This window comes from Cimex lectularius, unplaced genomic scaffold (genome assembly GCF_000648675.2).
Source record: "Cimex lectularius strain Harlan isolate CLEC.00 unplaced genomic scaffold, Clec_2.1 scaffold64, whole genome shotgun sequence".
NCBI classification, from domain to species: Eukaryota; Metazoa; Arthropoda; class Insecta; order Hemiptera; family Cimicidae; genus Cimex; species Cimex lectularius.
Genome location: NW_019392702.1, coordinates 934,273 through 954,668, shown reverse-complemented (window position 1 = coordinate 954,668; position 20,396 = coordinate 934,273). Strand labels below are relative to the sequence as shown.

The window sequence follows — 20,396 nt, the reverse complement described above, 5'->3', positions numbered from 1 at the left end:
ACATGTTTGAAAGCCGAAACACATCTGAAAGACCAGCGAATATAGGCGGACCTACAGTTTATATTAGAAAACCAAAACGCGTCTGAATGTCCAAAAACAGCGAATACAGGCGGACCAGGATGAGATAGGCTTTTAGAATCAATTTCAAAATTTAGTTTTAATATGTTTATGTTCGGTTATAACTAAATGTTTATGCATTGTTTAGATTTTGGATTCCGCCTGTCGTGTCACAACTAGTTTGCAAAAATATAAATTAATTATTCAGAAATCGTGAGAGTGCCCTCTCATTTAAACGACACGCAAGAAAGGCACAATTACACAGAAGACAAACACTTTGGGCCCTGAAGATGATCTCAATAAAGATCGAAACGTTGGCACGATAAAGAAAATATTTTTCTTAAACCTACATCACACCAGACCGCATCTCACGATTTCTGAATAATTATCGATTAACGGTCACTAATCACCACACAAAAATATAAACAGTTAAATAATAAATACAGAGAATTACTCTTAGGAAAAAAAATATATAAACTGTTTTACTGTATTTGTGGATTTTTGTATAACACCGTATGTTTTACTGGTGCCGTATCGGATATCACAAGCTAATTTGTTTTATTTGTTTTGTTACGCTAAATTGGTCTTCCTCAGAGGGTTCACGTGAATTTGTATCGCCAGTTCTATTTTAAATGTTAGAATGGCGAAACTCATCTCAAAAACTAAAACAGTAAGTATATACGGAGTAGGACGATCGGAAACGTTCGCGGTATAGGCCTATCAGCCCGCAGACACCAAGAAGCAATCTGATAATTTAGCTATATAACAATTATTGGCTTTGAATTTCAGTTTTCTGGTAGTGTAATCGAAATGTAATAAATTTCTGTAATCTGTTGTACATTAAACGAGTTTGCAAAAATATAAACAAGTGAATAGTCAATACAAAATTAATTATCCTCAGGGGAAAAACGGCTTCAGCTGTATTTTTGAATTTGTGTGCGATGCTTTCTTTTTTTTACCGGTGCTCGTTGATATCATAAATTCTCTTTTGTACCTTTGTTATAAATTTACGATCGTTCATATTTATTATTTTAATCTGTCTAAGGTTTTCGCTTTAGTTGGTTTGTATGAGTTTGTGGGTTAGTCGAGCCTATTTTGTACATATTGGTGAGCCGAAACACATCTGACAGACAAAAACGCCAAGGTAAGCGGACCAGGATGATCGGAAGATCGGAAGTATTTTATCTGCAAGCTCATCACCCTCCAGGCTCAAGAACCAATCTCATAATTTTGTTTTAATATAATGACGTTTAGCCTTTCCAACATTTGAATTAGTTAATCTTTGTGTAAGGTATTGGTTGAAATGAAAAAGTCAGTGTCACGAGCGGGATTCGAACCCTCGACCATTTAGAACCCACCATCATTTCAACGAATACCTCACATACAGATTAATTAATTGAAAGAAGTTATTTGGTCAATCGGATCACGAAATATAATCGATTTGAATTAGTTTGAAAACATTTAACAGGTAAATAGTAAATGCAATTCATTATTAGAAATAAAGACCAGCAATGTTTTGTGTGACGGTATCTTTGTTCACCGGGGCTTGTTCACAACACAAGCTAATTTTGTAAATTGGTCGTTTCCGATCTTTTTGATCTGTTTATCTTAACCGTTTTGGTCTATCCACGACTTTTCGCTTCATTGAGTTTCTGTGAATTTTTATTTAGACGGATCTGTTTACATAATTTCATAGGCCAGAACGCGTCGACACGCCAAAAAAAAGCTAGGAAAAGGTGGCCAGGATGATCAGAAGCGTTCAATCTACAAGTCCGTACCAAGCAGACCTCAAGAACCAATCTTGCAATTTGATTTTAATACAACAACGTTTGACATTGATCTTCAGATTTTGTCTCTGGTAAATTACAACTAGTTTGCAAAAATATGAATTGGTAATTTATAAATATATAACAATTATTCTTTGAAAAATAAATAAACGGCTTTGAAACGGGGTTTCATTAACGGTGCTCGTCGACAGCCGATCCTAAAGATTTTAAATGTTATTTTTGAGTTTTGGGTTAAGCAAAAAATTAATAATTGAGTTTATGTTATCTTATAAAGTAATATCAGGTTTATTTGTTGTGCCGATTTATCCGTTAAGATTATTTGGTATGATGTGTACTTCCATAATTAAATTTTGTCGACTCGTCGTACTTATTTTGTCACAGCGTAGATTTTTTTCTTTCATCATTGTTAATGCTATACATTTAGACGACAGAATTGACCTCTTAGGGGGTCCAAAGTCGTGCTGCAACTTTAATCAGTTCTCTAGGAATATAAATGAACATAGTTTGTAGAAATCATGTTTTCTTTCATCATTGTAGATTATGACGCGTTAGGGTGAATCCCCTTCACACGATGCAAAACTCGTATCCTTGCGAGTGTAAAATAAAAATAAGAAAAAATGTTTATGCCACAAANTGCGTTCTTTGCCATTTTTCAAATTATACCACCCCCATTCTATCATAAATTTTCTACAAAAATTATTTCCAATAGCGCAAAGAAATCGTAATAAATTTAAATTAATATTATCTATTTTGGCGGAAAGAGAATCTGACCCTATGGCTTCCAACTTTTTATATAATGCTCTTACTTATCATCACACTACCTTTGAGATCTTTTCCGAATCGTTGATGAGGAACGGAATGTCGGATAAACAATATATACAATTAAAATCCCAGCTTGTCTTTTCCCCACAAGAAGAATATACTCCACTAAGAAATTACATTGATTCACAAATTATACTCTTGAAATTATTCAGATCTTTGGACGAAAGGGAAAATATCTTTAATCTAATTAGAAGCACCCATCCTAAATATTTGTTACTAATGGGAAACACAGATTGCATTTCAACTTACGGAGAATTGTACTCGAAAATCAAAGAAGTGGAAATAAGATTAAACGAGCGAGAAAACGGGACTCATAATGTTCCAAATTTCAATAAACCTACTTATTCGGAAGTCCTTAGAAACAATAAAAAAAATTTTGACTTGCATAATGATCAATTCAATGGCAATTTCAATCGTACCTATCTTATAAACCACCTCACACATTCAATAATTATATTCATTATCCACAACAAAACAGGAGAAATTTTAATTATTATAACTCAAGAAGTCAAAACGGAGCAAATTCAAACAATTGTAATTATGTGTATAACCGTGACCGCCTTTATTACCGTAACAACTACAGTCGACCTTTTGATCAAAATTATAACAAGCAAAATTATTACAGATACAATAGATATTCATATCCAACACTCGTCCACAATACAAGGGTCGCAATGATGATAACCTGCGAAACCAAAATACTGGTAATCGCACAGAACAAAACAAAAATTTTGGCAATCCAGCTAGGCAGCATCAATATAAAAGAAACGCATATTATCAAAATACAAAAAACAAACCCCTTAAGCGGGAAGACCACACCTTTGTCTCCTTGACCAAAAACGTTGAACAAATATTGGAGCTTCAGAAACTTTTTTCTCAGATAAATAATCAACAACAACAACCAAAACTACAACAACATGTAACAATCCCTAATTCAAATTCGAAAACTTCAAAAAACTAAAGCCTGTGGCAGCACCACCCACGGATATGGTCACAGTACCCAAACGCTCTTCAATTATTGACAATCTTCCGTTCATCATGGTAAAAATTGGTAAAAACAGAGTAATTCCGGCACTTTTGGATTCAGGAAGTACTTTGAATGCCATATCTCAGGAATGCTTTGATTTTCTGGGAAAGAAAATGTTTAAACGATTTGAAGAGGGTTTGACTACGGAGATTATATCGGTGGCAGGAAATGCTGTCACTTTGGAGGCTCAGGGCACAGTTATCATAAAATTTAACACACTTTCATGGCCAGTGACTTTCAAAATTCTCAAAAATATGCCTATATATATGCTGTTGGGATATTCCTTTTTTCTTAAAACGGGTCTTCTCTTGGATGCTGAGAATTGGCAGATATCATTTCTAAATAATCCTTTAAAAACTTANCACACTTTCATGGCCAGTGACTTTCAAAATTCTCAAAAATATGCCTATATATATGCTGTTGGGATATTCCTTTTTTCTTAAAACGGGTCTTCTCTTGGATGCTGAGAATTGGCAGATATCATTTCTAAATAATCCTTTAAAAACTTACCCATTATTAAGCACCAATTCCAAGGCTCCGGTAGACACAAAAAACACTCGCGAACACTATCAACTTAACAATAAAACTGTAAATCACACAAAGGTTCTTACAACTCAATGTTTTCAAGAAAAGATTAACTCTCAAGAGCAAAATGTAAACAATCACCATTCGAGCATTAGAGACCAACTAAATTTAAAAAAAAACTTCCAAACAATTTCAGAACCCCCTCCCTCGCAAGATTCCCAACTTCTTAAACAATATTTTATTGAAAATTTTTCAGATGTTTTGACCACAAAAATTGGTCAAGCAAAAAATTTTGAATTGGAAATCCATACCCAGGATTGTGCTCCTATAAACTTAGCCCCCTATCCTTTAAACCCTATTGATTTGCAAAATATGAGACAAATTACAAACACTTTATTGCGTGAAGGAGTGATTCAACCAAGCCACTCACCATGGGCTTCACCCGCCTTCCTTGTATCAAAAAAAGGAAATTCAGAAAATAAGCGAATTGTTATAAATTATAAAAAAATTAATGATATAATTAAATTTTCTGCATGGCCTCTTCCGTCTATAGATCACATTTTCAATCACATATATGGTGCCAAATATTTTACTGTCCTTGATTTGTCAAATGCCTTTTTTCAATTACCACTCAAAGAAAATTCGCGTTCATTTACTGCCTTTAAGACTCCATATGGACATTTCGAATTTTTACGCGTCCCCATGGGACTATCGTTGGGTTCACAAGCACTGACTGAATATATCGAACAAATTTTTTCCGAAGTGAAATACAAGTTCCTTTGGAATTATTTGGACGATTTGTTAATATATTCCGATACTAAAGAACAACATTTCGAGCATATCAAAACAGTTTTAGAAATAATGCGTAAAAATGGCTTAACATTAAATCCGGAAAAAATTAAAATCCAACAAACAACAGTAACTTATTTAGGTCATCAAATATCACATAACTCAATCGGTGTCGATCCAGACAGAATCGAGGCAATTAAAAGGTTGCAGCCTCCCAAGACCTTGAAACAAGTTTTATCTTTTCTAGGGGTGTGTTCTTTTTTTGCTCGATTTATCCCAAATTATTCTCAAATTGCAGCTCCCCTACACAATCTAAAAAAACAAAATAGTGAACTGGTCTGGGATTTTGAATGCCAGAAAGCCTTTGAGACGTTAAAAATTTTTCTAATTAACCCAACTCTTTTAATGGCTCCCGATTTTAATAAAAGATTTTTAATTTATACAGATGCGTCAAGTCATGCAGTAGGTAGTTTATTGGCACAAGAGGACAGTGATACAAATTCTGTTAGACCAGTCGCCTTTTTCTCAAAGATGTTAAATAAACACGAACGTAATTACACTACATACAAAAAGGAATTATTTGCAGTTATTTTAAGTTTCCGACATTTCAGACAATATTTGGCACACAAAAAATTTACGTTGTTCACTGATTGCAGTGGTCTAGCCTATTTTTTAAATGGCGATCGCTCAAAGATTTTACACAACCCTGCTATGAAATGGGTATCGGAGTTGGATTGTTTTTCTTTTGAGACTAAACACGTGAAAGGAAAAAATAATAGTGTTGCGGACTATCTTTCACGGTTTTCACCTAACGACTCACAAATTGAGAATCTCAGTTCAAAAAACACAGCGGATGATTTTTCAGATTCAGATTCCTTCCAAAACCTAACCTTATTCACCTCCCCTTTAAAAAACCTACCATCCCTGTTTGAAAACCTTTATGAATTTCAACTTTCCGATCCTTACATTGCTGACAGGCTGAAGAATGATGATAAGAACGTTAAAAAAATCAGAAATTTGATTTATTATGTTCCTGACAACAAGCCAGAAGCAAAGAAAATAATAGTCCCTGAATCTATGAAATCAACAATTTTCAATTATTACCACAATAGCACATATGGAGCACACCTAGGTTTCAAAAAAACTCTTGCCAATGTAAAAAAACTTTTTACCTATCCGAAAATGCACAAACACATAAAAGACAAAATTTCAAGGTGTATAACTTGCGCAAGAATAAAACCTAATACAAACCCTTTTTCAAAAATCTTACAAAGCACTCCACCAGAACGAGTAATGCAAAAACTATACATAGATTTTGTAGGTCCACTCCCCACCTCCCAATTCGGAAATAAATTCATATTTGTGGCAGTCGACGCATTTTCAAAATTTTTATTTGCCTTTCCTTGCAGAAATACAACTACAGATATAGTCATCAAAATTTTAAAGTACCATATTTTTTCTCAGCACGGTTTACCAACTTACATTATTTCGGACCGGCAATCATGCTTCAGATCACAAAAATATAAACACTTTTTATTCAATCTGGGAATAACATATATTGCAAACATTTCATACTACCCACAAGGAAATTTAGCGGAACGTTATATTTCGGGAATTAAAAAATCAATAAGAGCCTTTCATTCAAATGAACATAAAAATTGGGAAGACAACTTATTCTTATTCATATTAGCTCTCAATTCCGTTGAAAATGATTCCTCCAAACACACGCCATCGTGCATATTCTTAGGAAGAGATTTACAACACCCGATTGTATTAAAATTAAACCTAGAAAATGATATTTCCCAGCTTTCATCCGAGGAATTAAAAAATTTGTATTCACAAACTTACACAAACCTTGAAAAGGCACACAAGGAAAGACTAAAGAACTATAAAAATGAAAGAGCATCCACACAACCCAAAATAGGAGACATAGTATTTTATAAAACATACATTTTGTCAAATAAATTAAAAAAGGTACAATCGTCACTATGCGAAAAATATTCAGGACCCTACAAAATAATCCAAATTTTTAATAAGGTATCATTTTTAATACAATCCCTTGATAACCCAGAATTGACAATCCAAGCACACATAACTCAATTAAAACCTCAGACCGCAATGCAAAATTGATTACATCAAGCAAATAATAATGGTAATAATATTTAAAAATAAACTAAAATAAATAATATTTAAAAAAAAAATTAAGATAAAAAATTTTTGAAAATGAATATAGAATAAAATTCCATAACCGATACTGTAGTGGAGACGTTATCTTGCAAATCCTGAAAATCAAAACAGTTTCGAACCTTATCTACCATTGGTATTCCACATCTGTGTAAAAAGATCGGATAAGGCATGTTTATCTTTTGTAATATTTTGTTTTAAATTGTAAAACTTAGCAATCAATTGTTAATATATAAAATAGTTACTAGCTTTTAATATACTGCTATTTTGAATACAAATGTGATAATTTAAACATTTTGGGATATGTCCTCTGCCAAGAAAAAAATAAAAAATAAAAAAAAAAATATAAAAAAAAATAAAAAAATAAATAAATAAAAATAAATAAATAAAAATAAATAAATAAAAGTAATCAAATAAAAAATAAAAATCGTTTTAACATTTATACCACTTTAATAGTTTAGAGGCGACAGTGAGTAGTATTGTTAGAATGTTTATCATGAATTAAAATTAAAATTTGTTGATTTATAATTACTCTTTATTAAAGAATTCCCATAATTTTTTCCGCTTTTGTAAATAGGCACCTCTTGTTTAAATTTTATAGGAAACCATTGCAATTTTTGTTTTTATGTATTAAAAAAGAACTTATATTTATTTTCATGATATATTGTAATTATTAATATAATTTTTATCAAATATCAGAATGACATTTTTTTTCTTCATAGAAATATTACTTAAGTTTTCATTTAAAATTGTATTACTATTAATGCCATGGCTTAGGGATAGTTTTTATATTTTGCATCATGAAAGTATTATGTTGTAATTTTAAATAAGGTATTACACTTCTCATTAAAAAATAATAATAATAAAAAATAAAATAAAATAAAAATAAAAAATAACTAGAAAAGTGCCATAAAACTCACAATTAATTTCAATAATTCTATGAATCTAATACTACAATATAAACATATGTGATCAACTCTGATAATACCTACTCCATTCCTATTGCAAAACGAAAAAGAAGCTGTAGTCTACTTGCTGTCCGCAAAGATATTAGAGAAACCACAGCTCTATCTACATTCCTCAACATTTCGCACCACACTTCTGAATGCCTAGCATTTGTATTCCAGGACTTGGCGCTTATGGACTGCATTTCTTTACATCCGTCCACTCCTGCACAGCGGCTCATACTACTCCAAGGACTACCTACTTCTCGTTCATGGCACATCTCGCTTTATCATAAAAGCCTTTATTCCAACCAGTATGACAATTTCTACATCAAAAGGGAAGCTGATGAGGACTCCATCGTTGACTGGAACTACGCACATCTTTAAAGAAAATTTGAAACTAGTATTTCTTCTAGATATTCAGCCGTCTTGAACACTTGTCGGGATATAATGATTACTGTAAACTGTTTTAAATTATTTCATTAAACTCCTCCTTGCCATATTTCAAACAATTGAATGTATAAGAATAACAATTTTCTTTTTTTCTCTTTTTTTCTTTTAGTTTTTTTGGGGAATTTTTATAACAATATTTTTAAATGGAGCTTATCTCAAAGGATAAGCTAATCCCCTAAAGCAGGATCGGGGAGTGCGAGCTGAGCCACTAAAGGACGAGGAAGGACTCTCTCAATTTTATTTGAAGACACCTGCTCTTTTTATGTAAATGGCAAGGAGTTAGTTGCGTATGTCAAAGATCACATATTTTTTTTCAAATCTGAATACATTTATTTTTTTAAAGGTTTTGTTATAATTTATTTGGATCAGGTCCCAATTGTTTGTGGCATAAACATTTTTTCTTATTTTTATTTTACACTCGCAAGGATACGAGTTTTGCATCGTGTGAAGGGGATTCACCCTAACGCGTCATAAGATGAATAATTAAACAAAGGAATAATTTTTTCAAGCAAAAAAAATATTGATTATTTTTTCAAGAATATTTCATTCAAATAAATTTAAATTTGAGATTGATATCGGTTACTGACTAGCTTGAACGAACATTTTATGATCATTCTGGTCCGCCAATCATCGCCGTTTTGGTCTGACGGGTGGCGTTTCAATTTAGATTAATGACATTTCAAAATTCGTCAATATTAAACATTTATATTTATCAATAATACAATTAAAGCGACTATAACTTATTATTTCTTTTCTTTTATTGTATTTTTTTAAATATATTTCGGAACTTAGCGTCTTTACTAGATCTTGCTGTTTGTAGTGTATATTAAATTTTACACACAGCGAATGTCGTGGGTATTGAGTATTTTACAGACACAAGTTGACAACAAAGAAAAACAAGTACGTTTTTATGTTGTTTTTATTGTTATTGCTTTTTTATAAATGCAGTATGGTTTTTATTTCTAACTTTTTACTAATTTATATAAGCTCAAATCTGCACACGCATGCATACATACATACGTGAACAGAGTTAAGCCTACCACTTTTCGCAATCCACCGGCAAGTCCAGCTTTTGCAATTTACAATAAATTACCGGCAGGACTCGAAAATCACCCTACCCGCCAATGAGGTTGTCTTCCAAGTGCAATACGCAATCAGTTCGTACATCCATACTCACCCTTAAATATATTTATTTGTTTACAAACCGTTTACTCAGTTAGAGTAGTGGAGTACTCGATATTTCTCCATCACTCTTCACGTATTACATAACTAACCTAATTGAGGGTTGATGGGTACTCAATATTCCGGCGTAGGCCCTCTCACACTATACATTCACACCGAAGACACACTACAGATCCAAAACATCAAAACAGCCCTGTTTCCTCCAAGAATCGGAACAAGGAACCTAGATGCTCGCTGAAGTCAAGAACAATTCTCATATCGGGTGGCCTTTCTTCCTGCTCTCTATACGAAGCTAATTTCAGCCTTCGATTAGGTGGGCAACCTTTCTCATCATGCTGGACATATATGCGCACTTTGTCAGATTGTCTTTGTGTTTATTTGATTGTATTTTTATTTGTGTGTTGTTTATTTATTTGTGTCTGTTTAACTATTTGATCGTGAGTGTTTTACACTGTTCATTCTGTTTATTAGCCGAATTATTTCGCGGCACAGCGGCCATCAATTTTGCAAGAACCGCAAGTCATGTTGGTTTAGCATATTGGGACCGCCGTGAAATCGGATATTAATGACAATATTTTTTAATTTATCCTTCCTTAAACTAGAACACTTGCAGGGAATTCTATAAAAAAACACTAAAAATAAAGAATGTTAACGGGAATGAGATATACAGATTTTTAGATTGACAGAGTACGGTACTATTGGCCAGTTTATTAGCCGGTTTATTTCACGGCACAGGGGCCATCAATTTTACAAGACCATGTCATGTGGGTTAAGCATCTGGCTGCGCCGTGAAATTGGATATTAAACTTAATAAAACAATATTTTTTAATTTATCCTTCCTTAAACTAGATCCCCTGCTGGGAAATCTATAAAAAAAACACTAATATGAAACAAAGGATAGCAATGCATTTCGGGGCTTTGTTCTTCCTTGTAATCTTTTTCAGCTTTTTTATTTTAGACCTGATTTAGAGACTAATCTGCCCGATGAGGGGAACCCTCAGAACTGCGAAATATATTCCAGGGCTTTTTTTGAAGAAAGTATTTTAACGAAATAAGTTGAATAAGATAACAGATATAAAAAAAACCACCCTATATCTTACAAACGAGTAGCCCTGGATTTTTTATTGATTTTATCCCATGAAAACTACGTAATTCTAGAACTCCTTTCACATTTGAGTTTTGTTTATATTCAAAATACCAGTATTTTTTAATTATTATTTTCATGTATCGAATAAATGGATCCGATTTTTTTTCTTATGGCAACGTGTTACCCTTAGAATTAGGAATTATTAGCCTCAAGTTTGAGATCGTTCCTGATTTACATTCCAAATTTAATTTTTCCAGAATATTTTGAGTTGGACTTATTGGTCCTTTATTGGTACTATATTTTGTATGATATTTATTAGTTTTATTATAAGGAAAACTTTGTTCTCATAAAGTTGTTTTTTAACATTGGTGTGTAAAATCCAAAGAGCCTTTTCCAGACTTGAGTGTTCTTTGTTTCAATCGTTCAAAGTAATCATAATTTATGCCTTAATATGTAATATTTTTACCTGTAACATATAATAACAGAAATTTATCCAAACCTACGGCTTATTAGCTTGCAGACTCTTAATGCACCTTCAACATCTTCACTCTCTTCGGTATCATGTTCTATTGTTCTATGCAAGTCTAGTTTTTTATTACATAATTTGTTCTAAACTTATCGTTCTGTTTGTTGCCGCTTTTCCTACTTTCACCGTCTTCATTTGGTAAAATTTTCTTTTTGTCTTGTTCTTTTCTCAGTTCTTTTTTCTATCCCTGTCTAGTTTCCTTTCTTCGAGCCTTCATAATTATATATTTATAAAAACTATTATATTTCTTACGGCAAAATTAATGGAATTGCATATTTTTCTATAAAGAGAGCTTTTTCAGGGTGTGATGAAATATAAAAAATTCTTTCCCAGAAGCTCGTTCTTTTGAAATACTCCTCATATTTTCCTTGTGTAATTTAATATTTTGGTTTAGTATATCTAAACAAGTAATTATCCTGAGATTTCGTCTTGAGATGTGAGGAGTGATGGACAATTTGGCCGTTTCCGATCAATCTGGTCCGCTTGTCTACGCTGCTTTGGCCAGCCAAGTATCATAAACCCACCAATGGAAATGGCAAAATACGCCAGATGGACCAAAATAGCAAGACCGACAAAAAAAAACGGCCATTTTTTGTAATAATGTTATAAGTTATTTTCTGTACACAATGATATTCCTGGTTTGAAAATAACGTAACTGGCATTTTTTAATTCTATAATTTTATATTCCAACTGAAGAGTAGTTCAAAAGAAAAGACATTGACAATGTGCTTTATTAATCGAAACTCTCCGATTTTTTGAAGAAACAGGGTTATATATATAGAATGATAGTATTTGTGTTCCTAGCGTGTGTTGTGGGTGAATGTATTATTGGTGTGCATGTATAGTGTGAGAAAGTAAATGGCGGAATATTGAGTACCTCATCAACTCCCAATTAAGTTAATTATAGAGGGTGATGGAGGAATATCCAGTACTCGTCTACCCAAATTGAGTGACTAGCATTTAAATAAGAGAGAATGTTTTTATGAAACAGTGAGAGTGTGGATGGGTTTAGATCTAGGTACTGCATGCGTTGGTTGAATGCACCGGATCCAACCTCGATGGTTGAACTGATAAAACCTAAGTCTGACCCCGGATTGCCAGTATCCGAGGTGTGTGATTTTGGAGGCCTGCCGGTAATTTATTACAATTAACGAAAGTTGGAATTGGCGATGGACTACGAGAAGTGATAGACTCAGCTCTACAAATATGTATATATATGGACATACATGTGCAGATTTCGGCTTACATCAAACCAAATCCAAATCATCGTAACCACCAAATATTTTTTTTAAATTTAGCCTACCGAGATAAAAGCTCAATTCTCTTGATATTTCAATTTATTCGAAATATGATATTGTTCAAATTTAACGATTTAGGTATGAATGATCGTAGATGACGCATTGAGAAGTTTATGATCCGGTTATTTTCAAATTGTCAACACCAATCTGTACGTCGTTTATGCTAATTTGTTTATTTATCAAATCGTTACTGAAACTCGGATAGAACAGGCTTTATCACAGATATGTACTCTGTTGTATCAAAGGCTCGGTTTTGGAACGTTTTGGGGCGAGGACGCCGGGAAAGAGAAGGCTTTTAGCGTTAGACGAAAAGGGTTGTATGGAGGGAGAACAACCAGGGGTGAGCTTTTAAAAGCTTTATACGCTTTCCTCCCGTTTCCACCCCATCCTGCCCCCTTCTCTAACACTATCCTTTAAATATTATGGGCTTGTGTTATCCAACAAACAATGAAGTCACGCTTTTTTTTACGTTTCTGTTCAACTTGTTGCACATTTTTAGTTGGAGTATAGGAATACAATCACAGAATCAAAAACTTTGTTGATCAATTCAAATTTTTTATTTTTCTATGTTAAAATTATATTAATTGATATTGATAAATACGTATTTTAATTGGTTAAGGACATTTACTGCTCACTTGGCACTCATTTTAGAGCTTATAGAGTAAATCATTTCAAATCCGTTGAATATTGCATTCTTTATTGAAATAAAGAAAGCTTGCTATTTTATAGAATTTTAAATACAGTTCAGTTCAAAACAGATTTGCAAAACCGCAAAAAGCGAGAACTGACGGACCCATAACGTAATCAGATGGACCGGTTCGTGTGTTCATCCACTCGCAGATAAACTGATTTCACCAGCTTTATTTTCATATTGTTTACATTTCCCTGAACAATACAACGCTTTGTGCCACTTTGTGTTTCAAGTAATTTCAAATAGAACTTATTTTCATTGATAGAAATTTGTTAATAAGAGAATTAATTGTGCTATTATTCTTGAGGTCCACGGGGTAGTGAACATGTAGTTTCTTTGTTTCGATTATTTTTGGTCCGCCTATCCTCGCTGTTTTAATCTGCCAGACGTGTTTAGGCTTTCAAATAAACAAAAAATCGCCCAAACCTCCAACTGACCTTGGCGAAAATTTGAAATTGTAAAAAGAATTATTTAGGAAACACCTAAAAATTTTGATGAAATGATTCGTTCAATTAGTCGAAAAATACTTTCTGTTTTTATTCCCTTCTTGAATGGAAAAATTCATCATGCTTTACGATCACGTGTCAAATAAAGCCAAAGCAAATATGCGATTTATGTTGGGGTTGTCCTCAAGTAAACGGTATAATCAGTTAATCTACCTCAAAATGACGATGGTGCTCGAATTATCCACTGATTAACATGAAAGGGGCATGATGATAGTCGTGTCTCATTCAATATCTTGCGGTATGCCGGTCGTCAGAGTGGGTTCGCCCCTTTCAACAGAGTCGTCCTCATCTATTTGAAATGTAAATTGGACGCTGCTCTATCCAATGTGGTCGGCTCGACTGTTCCTGGCCGGCATGGCGTGCTTACCGACTTGGCTAGTGTCTAACAACATTGCGGGCCATTTCATCAAAGATTTAAATGAAGATTGTTTGTCTAATAATATCAGCTATTATTATTTAATTATGCAAATGCATTTTTTGTGTACAAATACAAATTAATATTCCTGCTGTTGGTCACGCTGTCTGAACAAAATCCAATATGAGACCAATTTTTGATGATATCATTAAAATCCATTACAAATAAATTTAAAAGATTATTTTACAAAAATATAGTTAGCATTTAGTGTAGCTAGGTTCTAGTCATTCTGGTCCGCCTGTCCTCGCTGTTTGGGTCGGTCATACACGATCCTGCTTTTTATAATTTGATCCCTTTTCATTGTTCGAAAACCTAAACGTGTCTGACATACCAAAACAGGGAGGATATGCTGTCAAAATTGACCGGAATCGACCAAACTACAGATTGCACCCCTGCATAGTCAAGAGAAAATCTCACAATAACCTTTCAAAAAAATTATTTTTCAAGATGAAATTGGGTAAACGTTTTTGTCCAAAAAAGTTCTTTTATTTGAGCAGTGAATTGATAATTATAACAATTATATCTACAATAGTATATATTGTACTAAGATATCCATACTAACAGATTTTTCCTTACTGGATTTTTAATGTGTTCAATTTTTATTTTTTTGTTATAACAAGTTAATTTTGACTAGATTTGAATTTGCTGTGTTCATTTCGTTTTAAATAGCTCTAGATAGTCGCGGCACACAATGGGAGGGTTCATCTGGTTTTCCATGGAAGTAGGTTGCAAAAGTATCAGCATCAATTCATTGTATCTACTAAGAATCAATTTTTTTGCATCTTTGTGCTCTAAAATTTATTAATGTGGCTATTTTCAGCTGAGGCTCAAATACAGTAGTTAGACTGACGTTTCTGCAGAACCATCATTTGATTTTAATTTTTTATTTGAAGCTACCGCGGAAATTTTGATCGGATTATATTAAGATGACCATGTTCTATCTCATGCATTTTTTAAATTGTTAATATGTTAAATCCAAGTCAATCTGTTGTCTAAAGTAAAACAGAAATATAGGGCAGAGTTAGCAAACATGCCAACTGCAGCTGTACGTCTTTTAGATGAAAACGACGAGGTTGATTTTTCCAAATTCACAACAATCTCCACTTCTTTCACGCCATAGAGAAACTTCCAAAATTCAGTTTTTCACTAGAGCATCTGTTTGTTTTTAAGTTTGTCCTTAGGACACTATGTAATAGTGATCAGACATCCAGATTCTAGAAAGTCCGAAGTACGAGTAAGTAAACGAATTAAAGGAAGGGAAAACCATATAAACCGAAAAGTTTTAGATACTAAATAATAAAGTAGGAACGAAATAGGGGGACCACGTGGCCGAGAGGTTAGAGAGTCGGCGTATTTGCCACGCTCCGTGGTTCTGGGTTCGAATCCCGGCAGTCCCCTTGAAATTTTAATTGAGAATAATATGAAAAACGTGTTATAGTGTGGTTAGACGTCCGTAAAGTTTCACTATATTTTCTTTTCTTCGGACTTTCATATTCAATAATAAATGTCTTGTAAAGAGGTTTTAAGTTGTCTGGGAACGATATATTGAGGACCTAGATATTCTTTGGCTCGCTCAAGCACCATTCTCTTATTGGGTTGCATTCTTACACGCTCTCTATATGGAGCCAAAGAATGACCTCATTCAATTAAGTGGGACACATCGAGCAACCTTTCTCTTTGTCGTAATATTTCACCATCAGTCCTCTCACACTTCACATTCACGCTTATAAATATATCCACCTCAATACACACAAAACAAGGCATATATGAAGCACTATATATAATAAAACAATCCCATTTCCTTCAAAAATTGGAACAGTGGATCTAAACACTCAATTAAATTTTCATCCCTCAGCGGGACGTGCTTTAGGATTATATTAAACATCATCCCTCTACAAATATCTTGATATAACCAAAATGAAAAAATGATTACCGGAAATACTTTAGATAATTTCTAGGAAAGTACAAGCATGGTTTTCAGAGGAGTGCACAGATTCCACCCATAACTGATTTACTAAAATTTGGTTCCAACTTATAGTATTTAAGATACACATTTATCCTTTGTCGGAGCTTAGACATACTGTGAGATTAATTTAACGGTTCAATGCTGTTGGCTCGGATCTTACCCGTCCAGCCACCAACATTTGGCTCCAGGGGTTATCAACTACTAGGTCATTTCAGCCCCAACCCAGTTTACAAATACAAACCCATTCACACTCTCACTCACTCTTAAATGCATTCTTTCTTATTTACATACCAACCACTCAGTTAGGGTGGTAAGTACTTGATATTCCGACATCGGATCTTTCACACTGATCATTTAGCTAATAAATACATTCATCCTCAATATACGCTAAGGAAAACAAAAAACGAGGCATATATCACGCACTACATACAATAGAACAGTCCTGTTTCTTCCAAACATCGGAATAGAACACCTAAATACTTACCTCCGTACTCAATTTGATTAACTGATATGCTTAAAAGGTGATGAAGGAATATTGAGTACTCCACCCTACTTGAGTGTTTGGTATATTAAGAGAAAATGTATTTAACAATGAATGAGAGTGTGCCTAGTTTTCAACACTGCGGACTTTTGGGGCTGAAATTACCTAGCTTTTAAGCCCAAAACCTTTAAAACAACCTTCTTCAAGTCCCAGGAGCCTAACTTCGGGTGGACCGCCAAAACACCGATGTCCTTGATTTTCTGATGTCCTTCTGATACATATACACATACATATACTTGTACTACAGAGATGAAGTTAAAAAAATCAAAATATAATATAGGTAATTATAATCCAAGTGGATCAAAGTCACGATAGCTCAAGTGGTAGAGCAGCGACGTATTTAGCCGAAGGTCATAGGTTCGAATCCCGCTGATGACACTAACTTTTTCATTTCAACCAATACCTTACATAAAGATTAATTAATTGAAAGAACTAATTTGGTCAATCTGACCACGAAATATAATGGAAATAATTATAATAACTAACAAATAGTTCAGCCCATTTTCTCTGCCGAATAATCCGTCTCTCTAGTTTTATTCTAAAGTAATCGGATTTTTCCCTTCAAAAATGTTTACCTACTGTGTGGGAATATGAGGCTCATCCAACGCATCCAACTCCTAGCGAATCCAATCCAAAACCCTCCGGTGTATTGCAAATGCTCCTTATATGTGTCCAATCGTACTGTTCATCATGACCTCAATATCCCTTATGTTTCCATGCCATCAAATCAAGATACAATAAATTCCACTCCTCACTCACTTGTCATCCTAATTCCCCTAATTCCCTGGTAACCCAACTCTCCTCAACCACACTCCCCGATACTCCACAACGCCGACTGGAAAGCTTATGGCCTCTTGATCTCAACTCGAGTGATACCGCGAATGCTTAAATATACTTATATCAAAGTGTCACTACTGAGTGACTTCTCCGCTCAGGACAATTCAAATATTCTCTACCACCAATGCATTTGCTTCTAGTACAGTAGTTAAGTCTACAGTTGCAAATTTCAAAAAAAAAATTGTTTATCACACTGACATAGAATTTTGACTAAAACATTTATAATTGTTATTAAAGTGGAGGGGGCAAAATGGTAAGGCCGTCTGACTTGTATTTACTAGACTAACGGTTCTGAGTTCAAATCGTGGCGTCAATGACTATAAAATTTTGGTCAAATAAAAATTTATAAAGGCACGATAATAATATTGTTTTATATATTAATTAATATTTTAAATCTAAAGTGTTGGTTGGTTTAAAATAATAATTAATTAAGATAATTAATACGGTCAATTATGACTACTAAATAGACATATAGTTTAATTTTATATATAATAATTTAAACCCTAGAAAAAATATAAGATCCAGACAGAAAGAACTGGATAAATAACTCATAAATAATAAGTATCGGTCCTGATTTATGAGGGCTATTTAATTATTAATCTGTTAGATAAAGTTTATTATCGTAGAAAAAAAATACACTTCATACAAATTTATTTATATAATTATACAAACACACACACACACACACACACACACACACACACACACACACACACACACACACACACACACACACACACACACACACACAAAACAACAAACAAGCACAAACAAAAACACATGCTCAACGCACATGTCAGTTTAAATCCAACAAGAAAACGTATAATAAATATACGATAAAAAATATTTTAGTATTGAGCACTGATCTACGATTTGTTTTTAAATTATTGAATATTAGCAAAGCAATATTTAGGAACAAACTATAAATATTATACAAGGAGATAAATGCACACTCAGATACGATATGTACATCAGTATACATCAAGGTTAAGTTCTTCGATTGTGTTCTGACGTTTTTAAACCACCAGATCACTTATAAATCATATTAAATTTTCAATTTTTGATACAGGTGGCGAGGGTGCGTTTAAAAAGCTGAAAAACGAGCCAGTCGTGTCTCCCGGTCCACAGCACGCCGGCCACACGCCAACAACGGCTTCCTGTCCTACACCCGCCCGTCGAAGACATCGGACGACCTTCACCCAAGTGAGTATGGAAGTCCGAGGTCACTAATTGACTCGTTATCCTCACAATTAAATCTAAATCCGACAGCCACCTGGTCGGCCGCCCCTCTGATGGGCGACATCTGCCCTCTTTAAAATCTAATGACGGGATTTACAGGACGGGATACAATTTTTGACAGTAGCTTGTTTTCAATTTAGGAACAACTGGCAGAACTGGAAGCGGCCTTTGCTAAATCGCACTATCCCGATATTTACTGTAGAGAAGAACTCGCCCGAACCACGAAGCTGAACGAAGCCAGGATACAGGTCAGTTATTTCTTCTATTCTTTTCGTAGCCCTTTAAAACGAAATTTTTCGTCGGTTTAATATTCACGTTTTCTGTATTGATTAGTAGCAAAGGGTAAGAAGAAAAATAGGTTTATAATTTTTTTCAATATTTAAATACCTTTAGCGCTGTTTTCATTGTTTCACAATTGACCTCTTCTTATACTTTACCTGTGTTCTGGTTTTTAACAGGATTTTCTTTCTATATATTTCACCTTATCTCATATATTTTGGTTAGACAAACATTTGACTAAACAGAGTATTTGTTCTCCTCCTTAGCGTACTAAAAAAAATTCCCTACGTTCAAAAATGCACTTCCACATGTGCCGAAACCGACTAACATAAAAAAGAATACATTCTGTCATACATGAGAGCTAAATTACATTAAAAATAGACAGGCATCACGTGGGTAGTTCATATTCACCCAATGCTAGCCACTTGCATACTTAGAACATAAGTAGTCTTGCAGTAAATCTAAAATTCACACTCATTCCTTAAATGTTAATAAATACATCTATCTACAAAAGAAAAAAAAAGTATCTGAAGGGAGTAGACTGTATTAAGTCATGCGCGTCGCAACTCGTAAATATTCAAATAACTTGACTTGATGCTTTAAACCTTAATGAGATTTCTTCGTGAAGACTGCGGTTGTTGAAGATCATCTTTTGATCAGCCTATCATCGCTGTCGTCGCAGAAAAAACACCAGGAACAATAAATAAAGCATCCAGATTTAATCTACCTAAATCCCCGACAAACAAAGGGCTGACGAAAGCACCCCTTACTGTCTTATAAAAAAAGGCTTGACTTCACAGATAACGCACAGACCAACTTATCGAAATATATATATAGCATATCAAAAATCCGCCCACCTGAATGGTAATGATAACAAACAAAACCCGAGAGCCAGATATAACCTATTCTCAGTTTTGCCATAATTTCAACTGAAAGAGAGAGAGAGAGAGAGAGAGAGAGAGAGAGAGAGAGAGAGAGAGAAAGAAAGAAAGAAAGAGAGAGAGAGAGAGAGAGAGAGAGAGAGAAAGACAGACAGACAAAGACTCCGACAGAGAGAAACAGAGACAAAAATAAAGAAAGGGAGAGGGACAGAGGGAGAAATTGAGAAGAAATGAATAAAAATCAGAGAGAGTGAGTAAGACAGAGAGAGAGAGAGAGTGTTACAGATACAAAATAAAAAGAAAGTGAAAGTGAGGAGAAATAGATGAAAAACAGAGAGAAACAGAGACAAAAATAAAGAA

General features: G+C 33.8%; 2 protein-coding genes across 2 annotated transcripts in view; one reads left to right on the top strand and one right to left on the bottom strand.

The window, feature by feature from the left end:
- The window catches only part of LOC106672294 (homeobox protein prophet of Pit-1), a 42,917-nt gene that overhangs the window by 4,821 nt on the left and 17,700 nt on the right, over positions 1-20,396 (top strand). The window contains exons 2-3 of the mRNA XM_024226187.1: positions 18,707-18,840; positions 19,017-19,124. Of these exons, the coding sequence (XP_024081955.1) occupies positions 18,707-18,840; positions 19,017-19,124 (242 nt within the window). The remainder of the gene's footprint in view (positions 1-18,706; positions 18,841-19,016; positions 19,125-20,396) is intronic.
- Positions 1-20,396, bottom strand: part of LOC106672480 (multiple coagulation factor deficiency protein 2 homolog) — a 78,268-nt gene that overhangs the window by 50,646 nt on the left and 7,226 nt on the right. The gene's annotated exons all lie outside the window — the stretch shown is intronic.